The following is a 17,083-nucleotide window of genomic DNA, read 5'->3' as shown; positions in this document are numbered from 1 at the left end:
TCGCTGATTCACTCCCTCCTTCAAGACCAGACCTGGCCTGCGAGCCGAAGCCCACGGGCTCGGTGGAGCAGGAGGTGCCAGGGCAGGTCCTGGGGGTGCCCTTTGGGGGTGAGGGTGCTCCCCGGCGCCCTGGGCAGAGGCGGGATGCTCCTCGGGAGGGATGCTCCTCGGGGAGCAGAGCTGTGCCCCTCCCGCTCGCCCGTCCCCGAGAGGTGTCCCTGACCCCCTCCTGGCTGCAGGACACCGACGGCCGTGAGAGCCCCGGCCCCGGGGGCTGGGGGCGGGCTGAGCCCCGGCCCCGGCTCACGCGCCCGGGGCGGGCCGGCCCTGCCGCCCCTCCCCTCCCCTCCCCGCCCCCCGGGCCGTGCCGATCCCGCCGCTCCGAGCCGAGCCGAGTCGAGCTGAGCCGCGCTGCGGGCACCGAGCGGGCACCATGCGCATGGGGTGAGCGCCGGGGCCGCGGGGGCACCGGGCCCCTGGAGCCGCCGGGGGTGGGGGGGGGGGGGCACAGGTAGTGCGGGAAGCACGGAGCTGCCGTGGAGAGGCGGCGCCGGGACTCTGGAGCCGCCGTGGAGGGGAGGCACCGGGACCCCGGAGCCGCGGGGGCGGCGGGTCCTCGGTGTAACCGTGGCGGGACCCCAGGGGCACCGGCACCGCGGGGACACCGGGGAAGGTGGGCACCGAGACCGAGAAGCCGCCGGTGTGGGGGCACGGGTAGCGCGGGAAGCCCGGTGCCCCGGGACACGAGGGCACCGGGACGCCGGAGCCGCCGGGGCCGGGGCTGCCGGGACCCTGGAGCCGCCGGGGCTGGGGGTCCCCGCTGTGCCCGCGGGAGGACCTCGGGGTGGGGCCGGGGGTCGCCCCGCATTCGGCAGGAGGGGGGGTGACCTCTCTCTCCCCTTCCCTTCCCGCAGGTGCCCCCCGCCGCGGCTGCTGCTCGGGCTCTTTGTCCTGCTGGTCCCCGCCGCTTCCCAGGAGCCGGGTAACGTGCACGGGATGCTGGGGAGGGGGGTCCCTGTCGCCGTGCCCGGGGTCCCATGCCTCCTCCCTGTCCTGAAGTCCCCCATCGCTTGGGAGGCTCTCCTCAGTAGGAATGAGGGCTGGAGTCTCCCCTCGGGCCAAGTGCTGCGCCCAGCCGTGGTGCCCGGAGCTGGGGGTGATCCCTTCAAAGGCCGCATCCCTTGTGGCTGCCGAGCGCGGGGGGCTCCCGTGTGCTCCATCCCATCAGCGGCCGGGGATGCAGGGGAAATCCCTGGCTGCAGTTCCCTGGGAGGAGAGCAGTTTGTCAGGTCCGTGCTGGCTGTGGGACAGGCGGGATGGCGCTGCCCCAAAGTGGCCGTGCTCCAGGCGTTAGCGGTTTCTCCACAAGCCCTCCTGCGGCTCCATGTCCTGGGAAGTGTTGTGAGTGGTCGGGAGCCTCGAGCCGGTGCCCTGGGGATGCAACACCTCCCTCACCCTTCTGGGCTTTTCCCTGCCTTCGGGGCTCCCTGTCACATCCCACTTCTCAAGCTGCTGGTGCGCCGGGAGAGGGGAATTCAGTGCTGACTCAGCTTTCCAGCCCTTCTTTGCCCACGAGGCACACGAGCCGGTTCTCCCACTGCCTGCTTTTCTGGTGAACTTTACCTCCCCGACAGGGAAGCTTCCTGCCGGCTGCCAGGCGGGATGAAAGCCCTCCTCCCCTTGCAGCCGGTCTCTGGATGCGTGCCCAGCCCCCGGAGGCGGGAACAGCCACGGCTGACACAGGGAGCCCCGACTCAGATCCCAGGAACCCCAACTGCCAAAGCAGCTGAGCTGCAAGTGACAATCCAAAAACCAGGACAGGGTGGATTTTCTCTGGGGTAGTGGTCAGGCTGTCTTTGGCTTGTGCCAGCATGGTGTGAAGCATCGCTCGTGTCCCTCTCTGCCGTCACAGTCACAGGCTGGGCACGGCGTTTCTGTTTGTGGCATCCCCAGGTACAGGAGAGCTGGAAGTCAGCCGTGAAATAGGTGGATTATTTACTGGAACAAGGCTCTGTGTCATCTAGGAACAGCTCTGGCACCGCTCTGTGGGCAGCTGGGTCAGCTGTGGAGGGAAGGAGGCCGGCTGGGGCAGCGGGGATGCCCAGCACTCCCAGAGCACGTTTGGGAACACTGGGAGAAGCTCTCCAAGTGCCCCGGGCTGCACTCATGACGCTGCTTTCCATGGCGTGGGTGCCTCCCCAGGGACCATGGGAACAAAGCTCCCCTTGGAGATCTGCAGAGATGGGAACATGGTTCCCATGTGAAATCCTGAATTGGCTATTTTAGGTCCCTGGAGACTGTCCAGTGCAGCCGAGGGCGGGCCGGGCGCTGCTTTAATAGTGGGTACTCAGAGTTATCCATGCCCTTCCCACCCTCTCTTCATCAGCATCCTTGGGCCCTCAGGGCTGGCCAGGACCCTTTGCTGAGCTGCAGGTGCATCCCCCAGCTCTGAGCAGCCACGCTGGGGGGCCCAGGAGGTTTCCCAGGGTGTGCAGAGGGGATGAGTGCCGGGGGAGCGCGGCCGGCGCTGGTCACCGCTGGCAGGGAGGTGCCCATCTCACCCAGCTGACTTGGCTGTCTCCCAAAGGCAGGCTGCAGATCGGGTTTTAAAGGAATTCAGCGGGTTGGTGTGGCTTTTTTTCCTTCTTTTCTTTTTTCCTTCTCCCCCCCCCTTCCCTTGGTTCAATGTCCAAGGACTGCAGGGCCTGTTCTGCCAGCCCGCCTTTGTGATGGCTTCTGGGGAATGTTTGCTCCGAAGGCTGTCCTGGCACAGAGATAACCTTTCTGTTTATCTGCCTGCCTTGCAAATTTGGGGGCTTAGCTGCCCCGAGCTGGGCTGGCCTCTTATCACTGGATCGCTGGGATTCCTCGGGAGGGGCACGTAGCCATGAGGAATCACGTGGGGATGCTGCCGTGGGGATGCTGCCATGGGTCTGGTCTGGGGAGCGTGGGGGGAATCACAGGTAGGGCTATGAGTGTCCCCCAAGCACGGCCTGGGTCAGACACTGGGGAAATCCCCATTCCCAGGGGGCAAACCTATGCCTGGATAGGGGGGATCAGCTGCCCAGGCCACCCCAATCTGGTGGTAGAGGCGACCAAGCATTGGAACAGACTGCCCAGGGAAGTGATGGAATCATCATCCCTGGAAGTGTTCGAAAAATGTGTAGATGTGGCTCTTGGGGACATGGTTTAGTGGTGTGCTGTGGCTGTGCTGGGTTAGTGGTTGGAGTTGGTGATCTTGGAGGTCTTTTCCAACTGTAATGATTCCGTGATTCTGTGATCTTCTCTCACACTGAATTTATGTGCATCAGTTTGGGTCTGGGATGAGCCCCAAAAGCAGCCCCAGCTCTCTGCTGTGCTGCTGAGGGTGCAGGCAGCACCTGGGAATTCAAGCTGCCTCCTCCCACTGTTGTGGACAGCAGGTGCTGGAGCTGCAGGTAGAGAGGCTCATTCCTGATAATTTCCATCCCCAGTGGGTTGTGGCTGGGATTCCTCACAAGAACGTGGCGCTGTGCAAAGCGATTTACAGCCTGTGACACAACTGCTCTGGCATCAGCACCTGGGGGGGTTCAACAGGTGGATCAGAGCTTTCCTAGCATTATTTTAGGAATTTCTTCCAAAGGCTAGGGGGAATTGGCTGTGGGCAGCACTCGGCATCAGGGGTTTGGCTCGGGCAGGGCTGGCACCTGTCAGCTGCCAAGGTTCCCAGCAGGGGCTGGAGGAACTGGAGAGGATGCTGTGCTCCAGAAGCTCCTCAGGCTCTTTGCCTGCTTATCAGCTGGCAGGACTGCTGTTTGCAAAACCTTATCTGTGCCGTGGGAGCCGCTGGGGAGGGGGAGCTGGCCAGGGCTGCCGGCAGCCGGAAGGAGCCAAGGCTGCAGCATCTCCCTGCAGCACCTCTGGGCTCCTGGTCCGTCACCCCTGGCAGGTGGATCCCATCCTTCCTGCCCGTCCCGAGGAGGTGGCAGCAGAGAGGAAGTGGCCGTGCTTGGATGGTGCTTTTAGGCTGGGAATTAGGTTTAAAAAGAGACTGAGTGTTCCTGCAGCGTGGCTGTGCTCCCAGGCAGTTTTCTCTGCTTCCATTGCAGCACACAACCTTTTTGAGCCCTAATCCTAATTTTTCCATTACTTCTCCAGATCCGTACCTGAACTTGGTCCATCCACAGCATCCATTCTCCCAGAGCTCTTGCCTTGGTTTTAGGTTTCCATGTGGTGTCTGCTGGCCCAGGGTGGCCATGAGTGGCTGGGAGCTCCCTCCCCACTGCTGCGTGTCCCTGGAGGGGTGGAGAGCTGAGCTGCTCTCCCCTGTGGCCACTAGAAAACCCTGCCCGTACACTCCCATGTTCTGGAGAAGCAGGGTCTTTTTGCTCTGAAGAGCAGCCTCTTGGTGACACTGCTCCCTATTTATTTTGGCCTGCAGCTGGACTAACCTCTTCTTCCAGTGTTTATGGTGACAAGACTTGGGTGCTGTTAAACAGCAAATCTGAGCCCTCGCAGAAAACATTTTGCAATCCTGCCTCAAGCGTCATCGCCTGCCTTAAAAAATCCCTGAGCAGAAAAATCTGTGCTGCTGGGAAACTGGCTTTGCTCTTGGGGGAGATGTCACCACCACTTTATAAGGAGGCGGGAGCATGTGGAGCAGGGGCTGAGGACTCATCCAAGGCTGCGTCCTCTGATTAAACAGAGGGAAAGGGACTTTTTACAGGGGCCTGGAATGACAGGACAAGGGGAAATGGCTTCAGACTGATAGGGGGAAAGGTTGGATGGCATATTGGGAAGGAATTCTTCCCAGTGAGGCCTTGGCACAGCTGTGGCTGCCCCTGGATCCCTGGCAGTGTCCAAGGCCAGGTTGGACACTGGGGCTTGGAGCAGCCTGGGATAGTGGAAGGTGTCCCTGCCCACGGCAGGGGGTGGAACAAGGTGAGGTTTAGGGTCCCTTCCAGCCCAACTCACATTCTGTGGCAGGGACACCGCGTCTCTCCTGCACCACTCTGGCCTGTCGTGACTGTGAGGGATGATGCTCTAAACCCTGGAATAACAATCCCAGCAAGTGTGCTGCCTTTTTTCCCAAGCTCTTGATAGTTTACCAAGAAAAGAATTAATTCTGGCGTTTCAGTAGAGAGTTCAAAGTGCTGAAGAGGACATCTGGGATTAAGTATCGATGTGTATCAGCAGCCCAGAGATATGGGATTAATAAAACATTCTAACGATTCTTCTGGTGTATCTGCTGACATTTGGGAAAGCACTGGAGAGGAATCCTTTCCAAGAGCGTGCTGCATCTCTCTGACTGAGTGTGCAGCCTGGAGGCAGTGTCTTGGATGTTAGAAATTCTTCCCTCCGAAGGTGTCGTGACACAGGTACAGGTTGATGAGAGCAGCTGTGGCTGCCTCATTCCTGGCAGTCCCCAAGGCCAGGCTGGACATTGGGGCCTGGAGCAGCCTGGGACAGTGGAAGGTGTCCCTGCCCACGGCAGGGGTGGCACTGGATGGGATTTGAGGTCCCTTCCCACCCACACCATTCTGTGAAGCTCCAGGAGGGATGAGCTCACCCCATGTCCCAGTTTCCCCTCTGCCAGCTTTGGGGTGCTGTCCCTGGCTCCCCCGTCATCCAGCCACATTCCTCATCCCTTGGTACCGATGTCTGGGGAGTGCCCTCGGGAGGATGTGCCCTGTCCTGCCGGTGGGTGGGAGGTGGTGCAGGGGAAACCTGCAATGATTTCAGATGGTGCTAAATCCCCTTAAATCCTGGGGATTGGGAACAAGTCCCTGACTTGCTGGGCAGAGGAAGGTGCGTGGTAGCTGTGGCTTTAGTGTCGGGCTTGGTTAGCCCAGGGAGCTCGTTGCCAAAGATCATTGAAGCACAAGGAGCTAAACAGGGTTAGAAAATGGTTTGGAAATTTGTACAGCTAACAGGGGTCCGGCATTGCCTTAAAATGGATTTGGAGCCACTGGGAGAGACAGAAGGAGAGCTGGAGCAGGCTCGAGGGCAAAAACCTCCACACCCTCGAGGCATGAGCGTGGTTAATCAACCCCTTGGGGGTGAAGGGGTGGTTCCCGCCTGCCAGAGGTGGGTGGCTTTTGCCTCCTAAGGAGTGCTGGGATGGAGCAGGACACCGACTCCCCCCGGGCTCTGGGCTGGGCTGCCCCAGGGTCAGGGCTCCAGAGGCGTGCTGTGCTCCTGGCTCTGACCAGCAGTGCCGTTTGGCAGCAGCGGCCCCGGCACTGGGGCTTTCTCAGCAAGCAACATCTGCTCCGGAACATCCCGTGTCTTAAAAAGGTGGCTTTTGTGGAATTTTTATTGCTTTTTTTTTGGCATCACCTCCCAGCCCTTTTCTGAGATGGAAATTGGTCATTAGTGGGGTTTATTGTGTTTTTATTTTATTCCCAAGATCAGTCTGCTGGTTTCCTCCTCCCCTGGGGACTGCAAGATCTGGCTGTTCCTCTGACCCCGTCCCCAGGTTGTGGGAGGCTGCTCAAACAGCCCGGGGTGGGGATAAGAGCCAGGGCACTTGGAATCCAGCATCACCATCCCCGTGCTCCTCCCACTGTCACCACGGGCATAAATCTCCCACAGCCCAGTGGTCCTTGAAGCTATCTCTGAGTTTATAATCCCTAAGTTAGCCACCTGTCTTCCCTCTGGGAAACACAGTAATCAAACCAATTTCTTCTTTTCCACCCTCCTTGTTAGTCTGTAACTTAATTGAGTTGGAGATTGTTGACTTTCAGATAAACAGCAACTTTTTGATGACCCCCCAGATAAGCTGGTGGTGCTCACTTTGAGGCGTGATGGGAAGGCATCTGTACAGCTTAGTCCTTCCCCTGGGGTCCCAAAATGCTTTCCAGAGGGGCCAGGACCCTTATCCAGGGGACCCAGGACGTGTGTGGGTGACACAGAGCCCCAGGACACCTCAGCGATGCCAGCATCTCCCCACCCGGGTTCCAGAAGTGGAGAAGTTCCCTGTCCTGCTGAGAGCTGGGGCTCAGGGGGGCACTGATGGGTGGCAGGGGCTGGAGTACAAACCTGCGATGATTTCAGGTGGCACTAAGTCCCCTCGGATATCAGGGAGTGGGAGGAAGTCCCAGCCCCTGGCACTGTGGGTGCAGGGAGGCGTGTGGCAGCAGCACGCCGGTGATTTTTGGCTTTTACTGTAGGTTCTTCGAATGGTTTGGCTTGGAAGGGGCTTCAAAGCCCATCTCGTTCCACTCCCTGCCACGGGCAGGGACACCTTACACTCTCCCGGGTAGCTCAGACTTCAGGCTTTGATTAACCAGTTGTTACTTCCGCAGCTGCTCTGGAGCACATCTTTCTGCTGGGGAGATGGCTCTGTCAGGCCATGAAGGTGGAGCGTGTGTGGGGGTCCTGGCATCCCCCATCAGGGATGGGAATCCTCATGGCATCCTGCGAGGCCAGGGTGCCAGCCTGGCTCCAGCCAGCCACTTGGTGGCTCCTTTGCCACCTTCTCCTCCGGCTCAGCCGAAAGAGTTAAGGGAGCCACTGCCGAGGGGCCCCCAGAGGCAACTGCTGGAGGTAATAATCTTCCCTGGGCTCTTTTTTCTTTTCCCCTGCTAATTGCGGAGTTGACATCGTCCCCTCTCATGAAAGGCTCTTTTGTCAGCCGCGTTGCTGGGCGAAGCCCGGCCCTGGCAGCAGGTTGCAAGCCCCGGGCCGTCTCCTGCACATCCCTTTGCGGCGGCAGGTAGTGAAATGCCTCTTCCAGTGACAGCCGTGTCCCGCCCTCCTCGGCTCCCGTCTGAAACAGAACCAAACACCTAAACAGCGACAAACCCCCTCCTTTCAGCCAACGGGGCCCGATTTTCGCTCGGCTCCACCTCGGCAGCGGAGGGAAAGGTCAGCCCGTCTAGACTCTAATCCGACTAGTGTTGTGTTTCTTGGCCCGCGGGTGTCCTAGCAACGGCGCTGAAGCCGCGGTGCGGGCGCGATCCCGCTCCGTGCCAGGCCGGTGGTCCGGACGCACCGCTCCGCACGGCCGGGCAGCCCCGGAGCTGGGCTGGGCTCCGGCCCCGGCTCTGCCCGCCGCTCCTGCTGCCGAGCAGCAGCCCCGCGCCCGGGGAACTGAGGATAGTGCTGCTGGAACACGCTCGTGGATGTTTTATCCACCCCAGGGGCGGGCGGGCCGCCGGGGAAGCGCTTCTGCCCCGAGAAGGACACCCGGCCTGGTTTTGGGGACTGCGCTGGGGTGGGATGCGCCACACCAGCACCTTGGGACAGGCTGTGTCGCTGTAAATCTGACTCTCGCAGTGGAAATGGGTCTCCCTCTGCATCCCCTGCATCCCAGTGCTCTGGTCTCCCTCCCAGAACATCCCTTGCCTCCCAGTGCTCTGGTCTCCCAGTACATCCCCTGTATCCCACCACCTGGGTCTCCCAGGACATCCCTTCCTCCCGTTCCAGCTGTGCAGAGGTAGCTGTTAACCCCTGACATGCCTCTGGCCTCGGGGTCAGCCATGGTGGCAGCAACGCCGGTAAGAACGTGTCTGTTTGGGTCGGGAGCAAAAATATTTCCAATTTCATTCATTCAGCTGCTTAATCTTTTTATCTCGCTGCTGCTGCTCAGTCACCTGATGGCCCAGTTTGCCTCCAGGTGTTGCTGGCGGAGCCTCCCTGCCCGTGTCTGGGCTCAGGGCTGCAGCTGGTGCCAGAGTTCAGCACCCAAACATCCGAGGGGCGGTTGCCAGCGGGTGCCATGCATCCGGAGCCCCCCGCACCCATGGCACAACTGCCTGATAACATTGTCCCGTTTTAATCTTTGTAAGCCTTTCCTCTGCCTTCCCAGCGGCCCCTTTCCGGGCTTTCTCCTGCCTTCTTTTCCTTGCAGAGTGGCCAGCCAGGGTTTCTCCCCCGAGCCGTGCAAGCTTTCATCCCGTCCTTGCTATTCCTCCCATCCCGCTGGGCTCTGATATCCCCAAGTGCGGGGTGCAAAGGACCCAAAAGGGGTTCGAAGAGCAAAGCCTGGGTTCAGTCTTTGCTGCTGCCATGGAGAGGAGCCGGGAGCTGGCTCCCAGGGCAACCCCAGGAGCTCCTGCAGGCTCCAGCATCCTTCCAAGCGGGGTGCTGGGCTCAGGGCAGGGCTCTCCCCGGAGCTGCCGGAGCCTCGGCGCTCCGGCTTCACTCCCTGCAAGCGGCCACACGCTCTGCTGGGGCTGCAGGCCCGGGAGAGGGGGCTTGGCTGCCTCAAACCCCAGCTGGGCGCTCCGAAGACAGGCTGCAGCCTGCCCGGAGTCCCGGAGCGCAGCTCCTGCCTACGTGGGTTTTTTTTTTTTCCCCTGCAGCTGGAGCGGGTTAAGTGGGGTTTTAGAAGCGTTTTCTTTTCTCCTGGGTGCTTAAAACAACAATAAATAAAATCCCAGCCCGGCGAGTGACGCTGCTGCTGAGAGGAAGAGAAGAGTTTGCTCTGCTGATTTATGGGGATTTTTTTTTTTTGCTTCTTTTTTTTTCCCCCAACTTTACAGGTCACTGCTAGCATTTGTGGAATTGGCTTTGCTGCAGGAAAAACTGGTTTCCAGCTTTCCCGTTAGGAAGAAACTTCTGCGATCATGTAATTAAAATGCAGAAGAAAATAAAATAGCAATATGTGAGTAGATGCCAGAGGAGCTGGTTGTGGTGCTCTTAGCTGGGTCCTTTGGAGGCTGTGTGTGTCCTCTGCCTTGCTCTGACCTTGGCTGTGCTGCTTGCAGCCTGTGGCAGGGGAAAAAAAAGGGGTTTTTTTTCCTTTTTCTGGGCTTTCTGGCTCCTGCACCAGCCTGCGAAAGCAGAAAAAAAAAAAAATCTACATTTTGACCATGGGAATGTTTTAATCCATCTTGAGGCAGTTTCCAGAGTTTTTTTTATCACCTTATCTGGGCTGGGGCTGGCACCAGGCTGAACTCCTGTTAGGCAGGGAATGTTGGGACTGTGACTCCTCCATCCCATAAATGAAAAATTATGGATTTGACTCATTCCCATCCTCATGCAGTGGGACAGCAGCAGCCTGCAGGGTCTCATCCTGGGGGCCCAGCTCCCCAGAACTTTTAAGGCAGGAAGGGAAACTCTGCCTCTATAGGATTATTTTTTTGTTTCGTTTTTGTTTGTTTGTTTCTTTGTTTCCAGAAAGGATTCACTGCTTAAACTTGGATATTTGGAAGGTGAATATTTTTTAATCTGGGATGGCGGTGGGGGAAAAGATCCCCTGCATTTTGGGGCACCTTGAACCCCAAGCGTGGCCATCAGGAACAAAACCATCCCGAATCACAGAATCTCAGGATGGTTTGGGTTGGGAGGGACCTTAAATCCCATCCAGTGCCACCCCTGCCATGGGCAGGGACACCTTCCACTATCCCAGGCTGCTCCAAGCCCCAATGTCCAGCCTGGCCTTGGGCACTGCCAGGGATCCAGGGGCAGCCACAGCTGCTCTGGGCACCCTGTGCCAGGGCCTGCCCACCCTCCCAGGGAACAATTCCTTCCCAATATCCCATCCAGCCCTGCCCTCTGGCACTGGGAAGCCATTCCCTGTGTCCTGTCCTTCCATGCCTTGTCCCCAGTCCCTCTGCAACTCTCCTGGAGCCCCTCTAGGCCCTGGAAGGGTTTCTGAGCTCTCCTCCTCTGACAAGACTCAAACCCCACCCGGGCACGGTCCTGCTGTAGTGAACCTGCTTCAGCAGGGCTTGGATTTGCTGATCTCCAGAGGTCCCTTCCCGTCCCCAGCGCTCCGGGATGCTGTGAGTGACGTCCCCCGCAAGGCTCGCCCAGCCTTCCCAGCCCGCCCCCCCTTTGAACCCTCTGGTATGTGAATTTTTGCTGGTGTCAGAGGGTCGGCGGCTGCAAAATCCCTCCCGGTTAAAGGGTGGGAATACCAGTGTGTGCAGCTTGGGATAATTACCAGTTGTCAGCAAAACAATAGTGGCATTGTAGGGCAGGAGCAAAGGGAAAGGGCCCCTGTCTTGAGCGTAATGTTACTTTTCTATTTACGTTGCCATAGTCTTTGCTGAGAAATGGCCCTATTCTCTCTAATCCTCCCCTTCAGGCATGCCTGCTGGGCTTTTTTGTGTGGTTTGGGGTTTTTTTTTTAACCCCTTATCATCCCGGGGAACAGCTTGTGGGTACCCATGTCTGAGGCACTGTGCTGCAGGGATATCCTTGGCCCGTGCGTGGCATTGTGCCCGTGGGCTGGGCAGCTTTGCTTTGGGATGCTGATGCCTGGGGTGGTGCCCGGCTGTGGCTTCATCCCTGCACTCAGGAGGGGGCAAACCTCATCTGGAATCTCCATCTTCATGCAAGCAGGAGCACAATTTACACCCCTCCTTGTTCTTGGCATCCTGTTACAGGTGGTGAACTTCAGTGGGTTAAAGCTATTTGTTGACATACCTTGCTTTAAAACCGAGTGACTTGTAGAGAAAGGTAATGGTTGGTCAAATGCTGGCTCTGGTTGTTGGTTGGAAAGGGATGATGTGTGTTCTGGCTCTGTTCTGGCCTCATCCAGCTCCTGCTGGCTTTCCCCAGTGCTTGCGTGGAGCAGCAAAGGATCACCGGCCTGTTTGACCCCTTTACTATCCATCTCCAAGGGTGTTTGGACTTCCTCGAAAGATCTAAGCTCTCCTGCCTCAGTGCTTGTGAAGACATGGTAGGGAGAGGGGGATTTCAGCCTTGGCTGACGTCAGGTTGTCATCGCTCACCTTAATTTCAAGGCGTTCAATTGATTTATCTCTCACTGTGGCGTTGGGACGTGCGCAGCCAGGCAGGTTCAAGGCCTGGGTGACTCTTTCCCTGTTCCAGTGGCCCCTCGTCCAGGCTGTTCATGACCCCAGCATCCACCCCCAAAGGGCTTGCCGGGCACCTCTCCCTGCCGCGTCCCCAGTTCAGGGGCCCAAAAGGTCCGGCGTGGAGCGGTGCCCCGCGGACAGCCCGGGATGGGACGCGATGGGATGTGACAACCAAGCAGGACAGCCAAGGTCGGCTGCCTGGTGCAGAGGAAACTTTGGAAGGAGCCAAAACTTTGGAAATGCTGCCAAAGTCAGCAGCACAGGCGAACTATTGTCTGAGGAGTGCAAAGAGGTGGAAGGACCACGGAGCGGACACGGAGTCTTATTACGAGCACAGCCGGGGGCTTCCAAGCCAAACAAAGTCCCCAGCGCTGCAGGAGGGCAGCGCTGACAAGACCCAGGCTGGTTGGACGAGCTGGAGATTGCAGCTGAAATCCCAAAACAAACCCCCCTCCCAGATCCCCCTTTCCCTGTCCGTTCCGTAAGAAAATAGCGTTCCTCGCCACCTGGCCCCGCAGCAAGCGCGCGAGCTTGGATCCTGTTTGCCGCACGCTGCGCTGAGGGTGAGGTTAATGACCTGCCGGGTGGTTCTCCTCCCTGAAAATCCATGGAGAGGCTCTGCAAAGCATCCCCGAGCTGGGGCAGTTGCCTCCTGCAGCAGCACGGGCCACCACTGCAGCATCCCTGTCTGGGGCAGGCGCAGGACGGACGCTGTTCCACGGGATGGAGGCTGTGATGCTCTGTCATAGCTCCAGGTACGGCATCGCTCGGCAGCTCTTCTGTGTTTTGTTCGGTGAATTGGGGTTTTTAAGCTGTGTTGGTATTTTCTGTGCTTCTGAAGTCCTGGAAAACAGCTGGGAATGGGCAACTCACAGTTTTTGTTGGGTAGGCTTTGAAGCTGGTGCTGGGTTAAAATCCTGGCATGGCTGAGGGGCATCACTGGCTTGGAAAGCTTTGTTTGAGCTCTGGGGACATGTACCCCACCTGGGTGCCTTGTTCTCCTCCAATTTTCAGGTTGGGATGGCATCGAGTCGGGTCATAAACCTCCCATCCCATCCCTCATCTCCCCTCATCCTGCTACACAGCATCTGCCCAGAGCCGGGATGCCGGCTGCATTGATCTCCTGTATCCCCAGGGAAATAAGTGCCTGGGAATGGGAATGCACTTCCTCCCTGTCCCTCAGGGAGACAGCAGCCAACCCTCCCCCCCACCAGCTGCCTGTCCCCAGGGTGGTCACGGTGCTGCCAGAGCCCCCTCGGCTTCGTGCAGAGGCAGGAATGCCAGGAACTCGATTGAAATTTGGGGCTCCCCGGCTGAGCCAGGACCTTGGTGGGGGGTGAGGAGCGGGGCGAGTCTTCCGCTGCCCAGAGAGCAATTAGTGTGCAAGGTGATTTATTAACGCGGAGGAGGATGATCCAGGGGGTCGCATTCCTTCCCTCGCCTTCCCTGCCTTATCTCCGGGCTGTCGGTTGGCCCCGGAGGGAGGTGAGTGATGGGAAGCAGAGGCATGGCCCCAGAGGAGGCAGGATGAGGAGGACTGGGGGCTACAGCTCACCCCAAGCTCACCTTGTGTTCCAAAGATGTCCCTTGGGTTCGGCCATGCCCCCACACATTGATGGTCTCTCTCCACCATCCATTCTGCCCAGAAAACCTCACGGGGCGGCCAAAGTCACTCCAGCCCCAATTCTCTGCTGCCTTGTCCACGTGGATGGGGCAGAGTGGGACACCAGCACCTCTTGGCCGTGCCCTGTCCAGCCCTGCTCAGTTCAGGAGCAGGAGGATGATGCAGGTAGTGACAGGGGTCCGGGCGTGGCCGCCCTTCCTCCCCTCCCGGGGCTCTTTGATGGCTCCCCCAGGCAGTCATGACATTTTCACGGTTTATCTTATCGAGGAATTTGGCGGGAGGATGTTTCTGGCTCTCCACGAGTAAATGTTTAGGAACGCTGTAGTCCCGGGGGCTCCGTGGTGTTGCACAGCCAGAGAGGAAACGCTGTCCCGGAGGCAGAGCCTGGCAGGGTGGCACCTGTGTCATTTCTGGGGCTGTGCTGGCTGCTGTCACTCCTGCCAGCTCGGCCCCTGTGCATCCTTGTCTCCTGCCTGCCCATCCCCATCCCCATCCCTGGCTGAGCGCCCACCCACGGGCTGGGTGCCGCTGCCTCTCTCCAGGGGCTGTCCCGGCACGGGAGCTCAGCAGCTCGGGATGTGGGGATGTGGCACCATCCTCGGCGTGCGTGAGGGCCTTTTGACTGCTGTTTGGGCTTCTAGATGGAGAACGGAGTAGAATCCCAAATGTCAATAGGATTTACAGATACCATCGTCTGCTGGCAGTCCCTGAATTTGTCTGCTCAGTGCGCGAGTGCTCCCGCCTCCGGCTTTCTTGGGTGTGCTGCTGTCAGGGTTCCTTTCCTTCCTTTTTTCCCTTTCCCTTTTCCTTTCCCCCTTTTCTCCTTTCCCCCTTTCCCTCTTCCTCCTTCCCCCCCCCCCCGGCTCCAGGAGGGCTGTGCCCTGTGGGGGTGCTTGCCTCGCTGGCTCGATCTCCTGGCATTCCAGCGGTCTGTGATCCCCATCCCTGGACGTGTGAGCTGCAGGAGGAAGGAGGCTGCAGCCCGCCCGTGCTGCCTCCCAGTCCCTGCCCGGAGCTCTGGGATGGCCGCCGGGATGGGGCCGGCAAAGTGGCGTCTCCTGAGGAAGCGTCCGCGCTCTGCTCAGTCTGAGGCTCCCTCTGCTGTCCGTCCGTCCCTCCGCCTGTCCGTCCGTCTGCCCGGCTCTCGCTGGGGAGTCCTTGGGCTGTGCAGGAGGAATTGCTGAGCTGGGCTGGGGCAGGCTCCCTGTCCTCTCCCAAAATTCTGCAGGGAGAGCAACCCCAGAGAGAAACATCGGTGTGCTTTGACCACGGATGAAAGGCTGCAGGTCTATTTCCCCCTTCTTTTCCCCCTTCTTTTCCCCCTTCTTTTCCCCCTTCTTTTCCCCCTTCTTTTCCCCCTTCTTTTCCCCCTTCTTTTCCCCCTTCTTTTCCCCCTTCTTTTCCCCCTTCTTTTCCCCCTTCTTTTCCCCCTTCTTTTCCCCCTTCTTTTCCCCCTTCTTTTCCCCCTTCTTTTCCCCCTTCTTTTTCCCCTTCTTTTTCCCCTTCTTTTTCCCCTTCTTTTTCCCCCTCTTTTTTCACCTCTTTTTTCTCTTTTTACCCCCATTTTCTCTTTTCAGTTTCCTTTTTTCTCCTCCTTTTTCCTCTCTTTTGTCTTTTTTCTTCCATCTCTTTTCCCTTTCTCTTCCCCCCCTTCCCCCCTCTTGTCTTGTCCCCCTCTCTTTTCCTCCTTCTCTTCCTCCTCTTTCTGTTTTCTCCTCTTCCTCCTCTTTCCCCCTCTTTCCCCCCCTTTTCCCCCCTCCTCTTTTTTCCTCTCTTTTATCCTTTCTCCCCTCTTTTCGCTCTCCTCTCTCTCCTTTCCTACTCTCATTTCCCACTTCTTTTCCCCCCCACACTTTCCTCCACTTCCCACTCTTTCCTTGACTTCCCCAATCTCTTTTCTTTTTTCTCCTTTCCCCCAGCTCTCTTCCTCCCCTCTCATTTTCCCCTTCTCTTCTCCCCACTCTCTTTGCCCCCATCCTCTTCCCCCAATCTCTTTTCTTCCCATCTCCACTCTTTTTCCCCACCTCTAGTTTTCCTTCTCTTTTCCCTTTTCCCCCTCTTTTTTCTCCTCTCTATTCTTCTGGCCCAGGACTGAGCCCTCAGTGGCTTCTTAGGGCAGCCTAATCCCCCTTTTCCTGAGGAACCATGCTGCAGCACCAGATGCTGGACAGTTTTGGGAAGATGCAGCCAGCCTGTTTGGGAGGGAACTGGAACCAGCGTGAGGGTCCAAATTTGCTTTTCAAGAAGCCCAAGGCTATGACGAGCTGGCAGCAGGATCTCATGGAGTGTGCAAAGTCCTCCTTGGGAGCCTTTAGCCTGGAGGAGGCTAAAACAAGGGGTTTTCCCTGCTCTGCCAGCAAGCCAGCTGCCATGGCTTCTTCCTGGGGGAATACTTCTCCAAAATATTTCACCAGCTGGTGCATTCCTGGTCCCTGCCCGGCTGCTTGCTCAGTGGCAGAGCTGGTTGCACTGGGCCAAGATGCTCTAGTGCCACCTGTGCCACCAGCCCACCCTCAGGGCACCAATTTTGGAAATCCCTTTTTTTAGGGGATGCCCCAGCCCTGGCTCCTTCCTGGGGAGGTGTGCAGTGAAACAAAGATCATTGACTTAACGAGGACATCCCTCGGGACTGCTGCTCCACTCCACTGTCATGAGCTGCCTAATCCCAGCAGAAGGGAGAGGCAGGAATTTCTCTGGCTGGGCATCCTGTCTGCACACGCTCGGGGTACCCCAGCAGGGTGCTGCTGCCCAAATCCTCCTGGCAGAGACGAGGCAGCTCATGGGGGCATGTGATGTTCCCCACTCCACTCTGGGCGGGGAGGCTGCGGGAACACCAAGGTTTTCCATCCCTCCGATGGGAATGGAAGCAGCAGTCACTCCTACCCCTCTCGGATGTGCCAAGGACATGGCGGGGGGTGGGGGGGGGTCCTGCACTGCACGGTGCCACCGCGCCCTGGCCCCAGGGCAGCCGAGCCGGGCGTGTGGGTCCCGTCAGGACACGCCAGAGAGGGTTGGCAGACACCTGGCTCCTTCCCCGGGCTGATGGGAGTACAGGAGCTCTGGGAGGGGCCATGTGGAACCTCTGCCATCCGCACAAAGCCGTGTCCCGCGTGCACTGGCGGTGGCTGTTCCGCAGCAGGCACCCCTAACAGCATCGGTCATGGGGAGAGCTGCTGGCGACAGCAGCCTGCTCCCATTTTCAGGGGAAAATGCGCCCGTTTCGCTTCAAAAGTAGCGTGGGAAGTGTTGCATAAAGCAAAATGGACATCTGAGCGTTTGTCTCGGTGATTTTCCTGAATATTTTTAAACTGGAGCACCAGCTCCGGCGTGCGGAGAGCTCCGCTCTGTAGGACCGTGTTACGGCACACTGTGACTTTCCTGGACAGGCAGCCAAGGGGAGCCCAAATTGTCACCTCCCCATCAAAACCCTGTCTCAGGGACACTTCTTGAGCCATGGAGGTGACTTGCCTGGTGTCACCATGGCAGTGCAGGGCCTGGGAGTGCTCCATCCCTGCAGGGGACAGGGGCTCCGAGATCCTCAGGAGCAGGGGGCATCATCACCGGAGCAGACGTGGGAAAAACAGGCTGGATAAGTGGATTTGGGGGCAGCTTTTTTAAGCTGAGGTGAGCACCACCTCAGCTTGGGGTGTGGGGAGAGCGCCAGCACTGCCCAGGGGAGATTTTCATCCCGGGCTCCAGGAAAACT

At 58.6% G+C, this 17,083-nt stretch overlaps 1 protein-coding gene across 1 annotated transcript in view; it reads left to right on the top strand.

Annotated features, from left to right (window-relative positions):
- The first annotated feature begins 392 nt into the window (after nucleotides 1-392).
- COL18A1 (collagen type XVIII alpha 1 chain) overlaps nucleotides 393-17,083 on the top strand; it is a 36,579-nt gene continuing 19,888 nt past the window's right edge. Inside the window, exons 1-2 of the mRNA XM_069021627.1 lie at nucleotides 393-444; nucleotides 915-982. Of these exons, the coding sequence (XP_068877728.1) occupies nucleotides 434-444; nucleotides 915-982 (79 nt within the window). The 5' untranslated portion in view covers nucleotides 393-433. The remainder of the gene's footprint in view (nucleotides 445-914; nucleotides 983-17,083) is intronic.

Source organism: Aphelocoma coerulescens, chromosome 7, assembly GCF_041296385.1.
Source record: "Aphelocoma coerulescens isolate FSJ_1873_10779 chromosome 7, UR_Acoe_1.0, whole genome shotgun sequence".
Classification (NCBI taxonomy): Eukaryota; Metazoa; Chordata; class Aves; order Passeriformes; family Corvidae; genus Aphelocoma; species Aphelocoma coerulescens.
The sequence above is the reverse complement of the archived record's forward strand: the minus strand, read 5'-3'. Positions and strand labels throughout refer to the sequence as shown.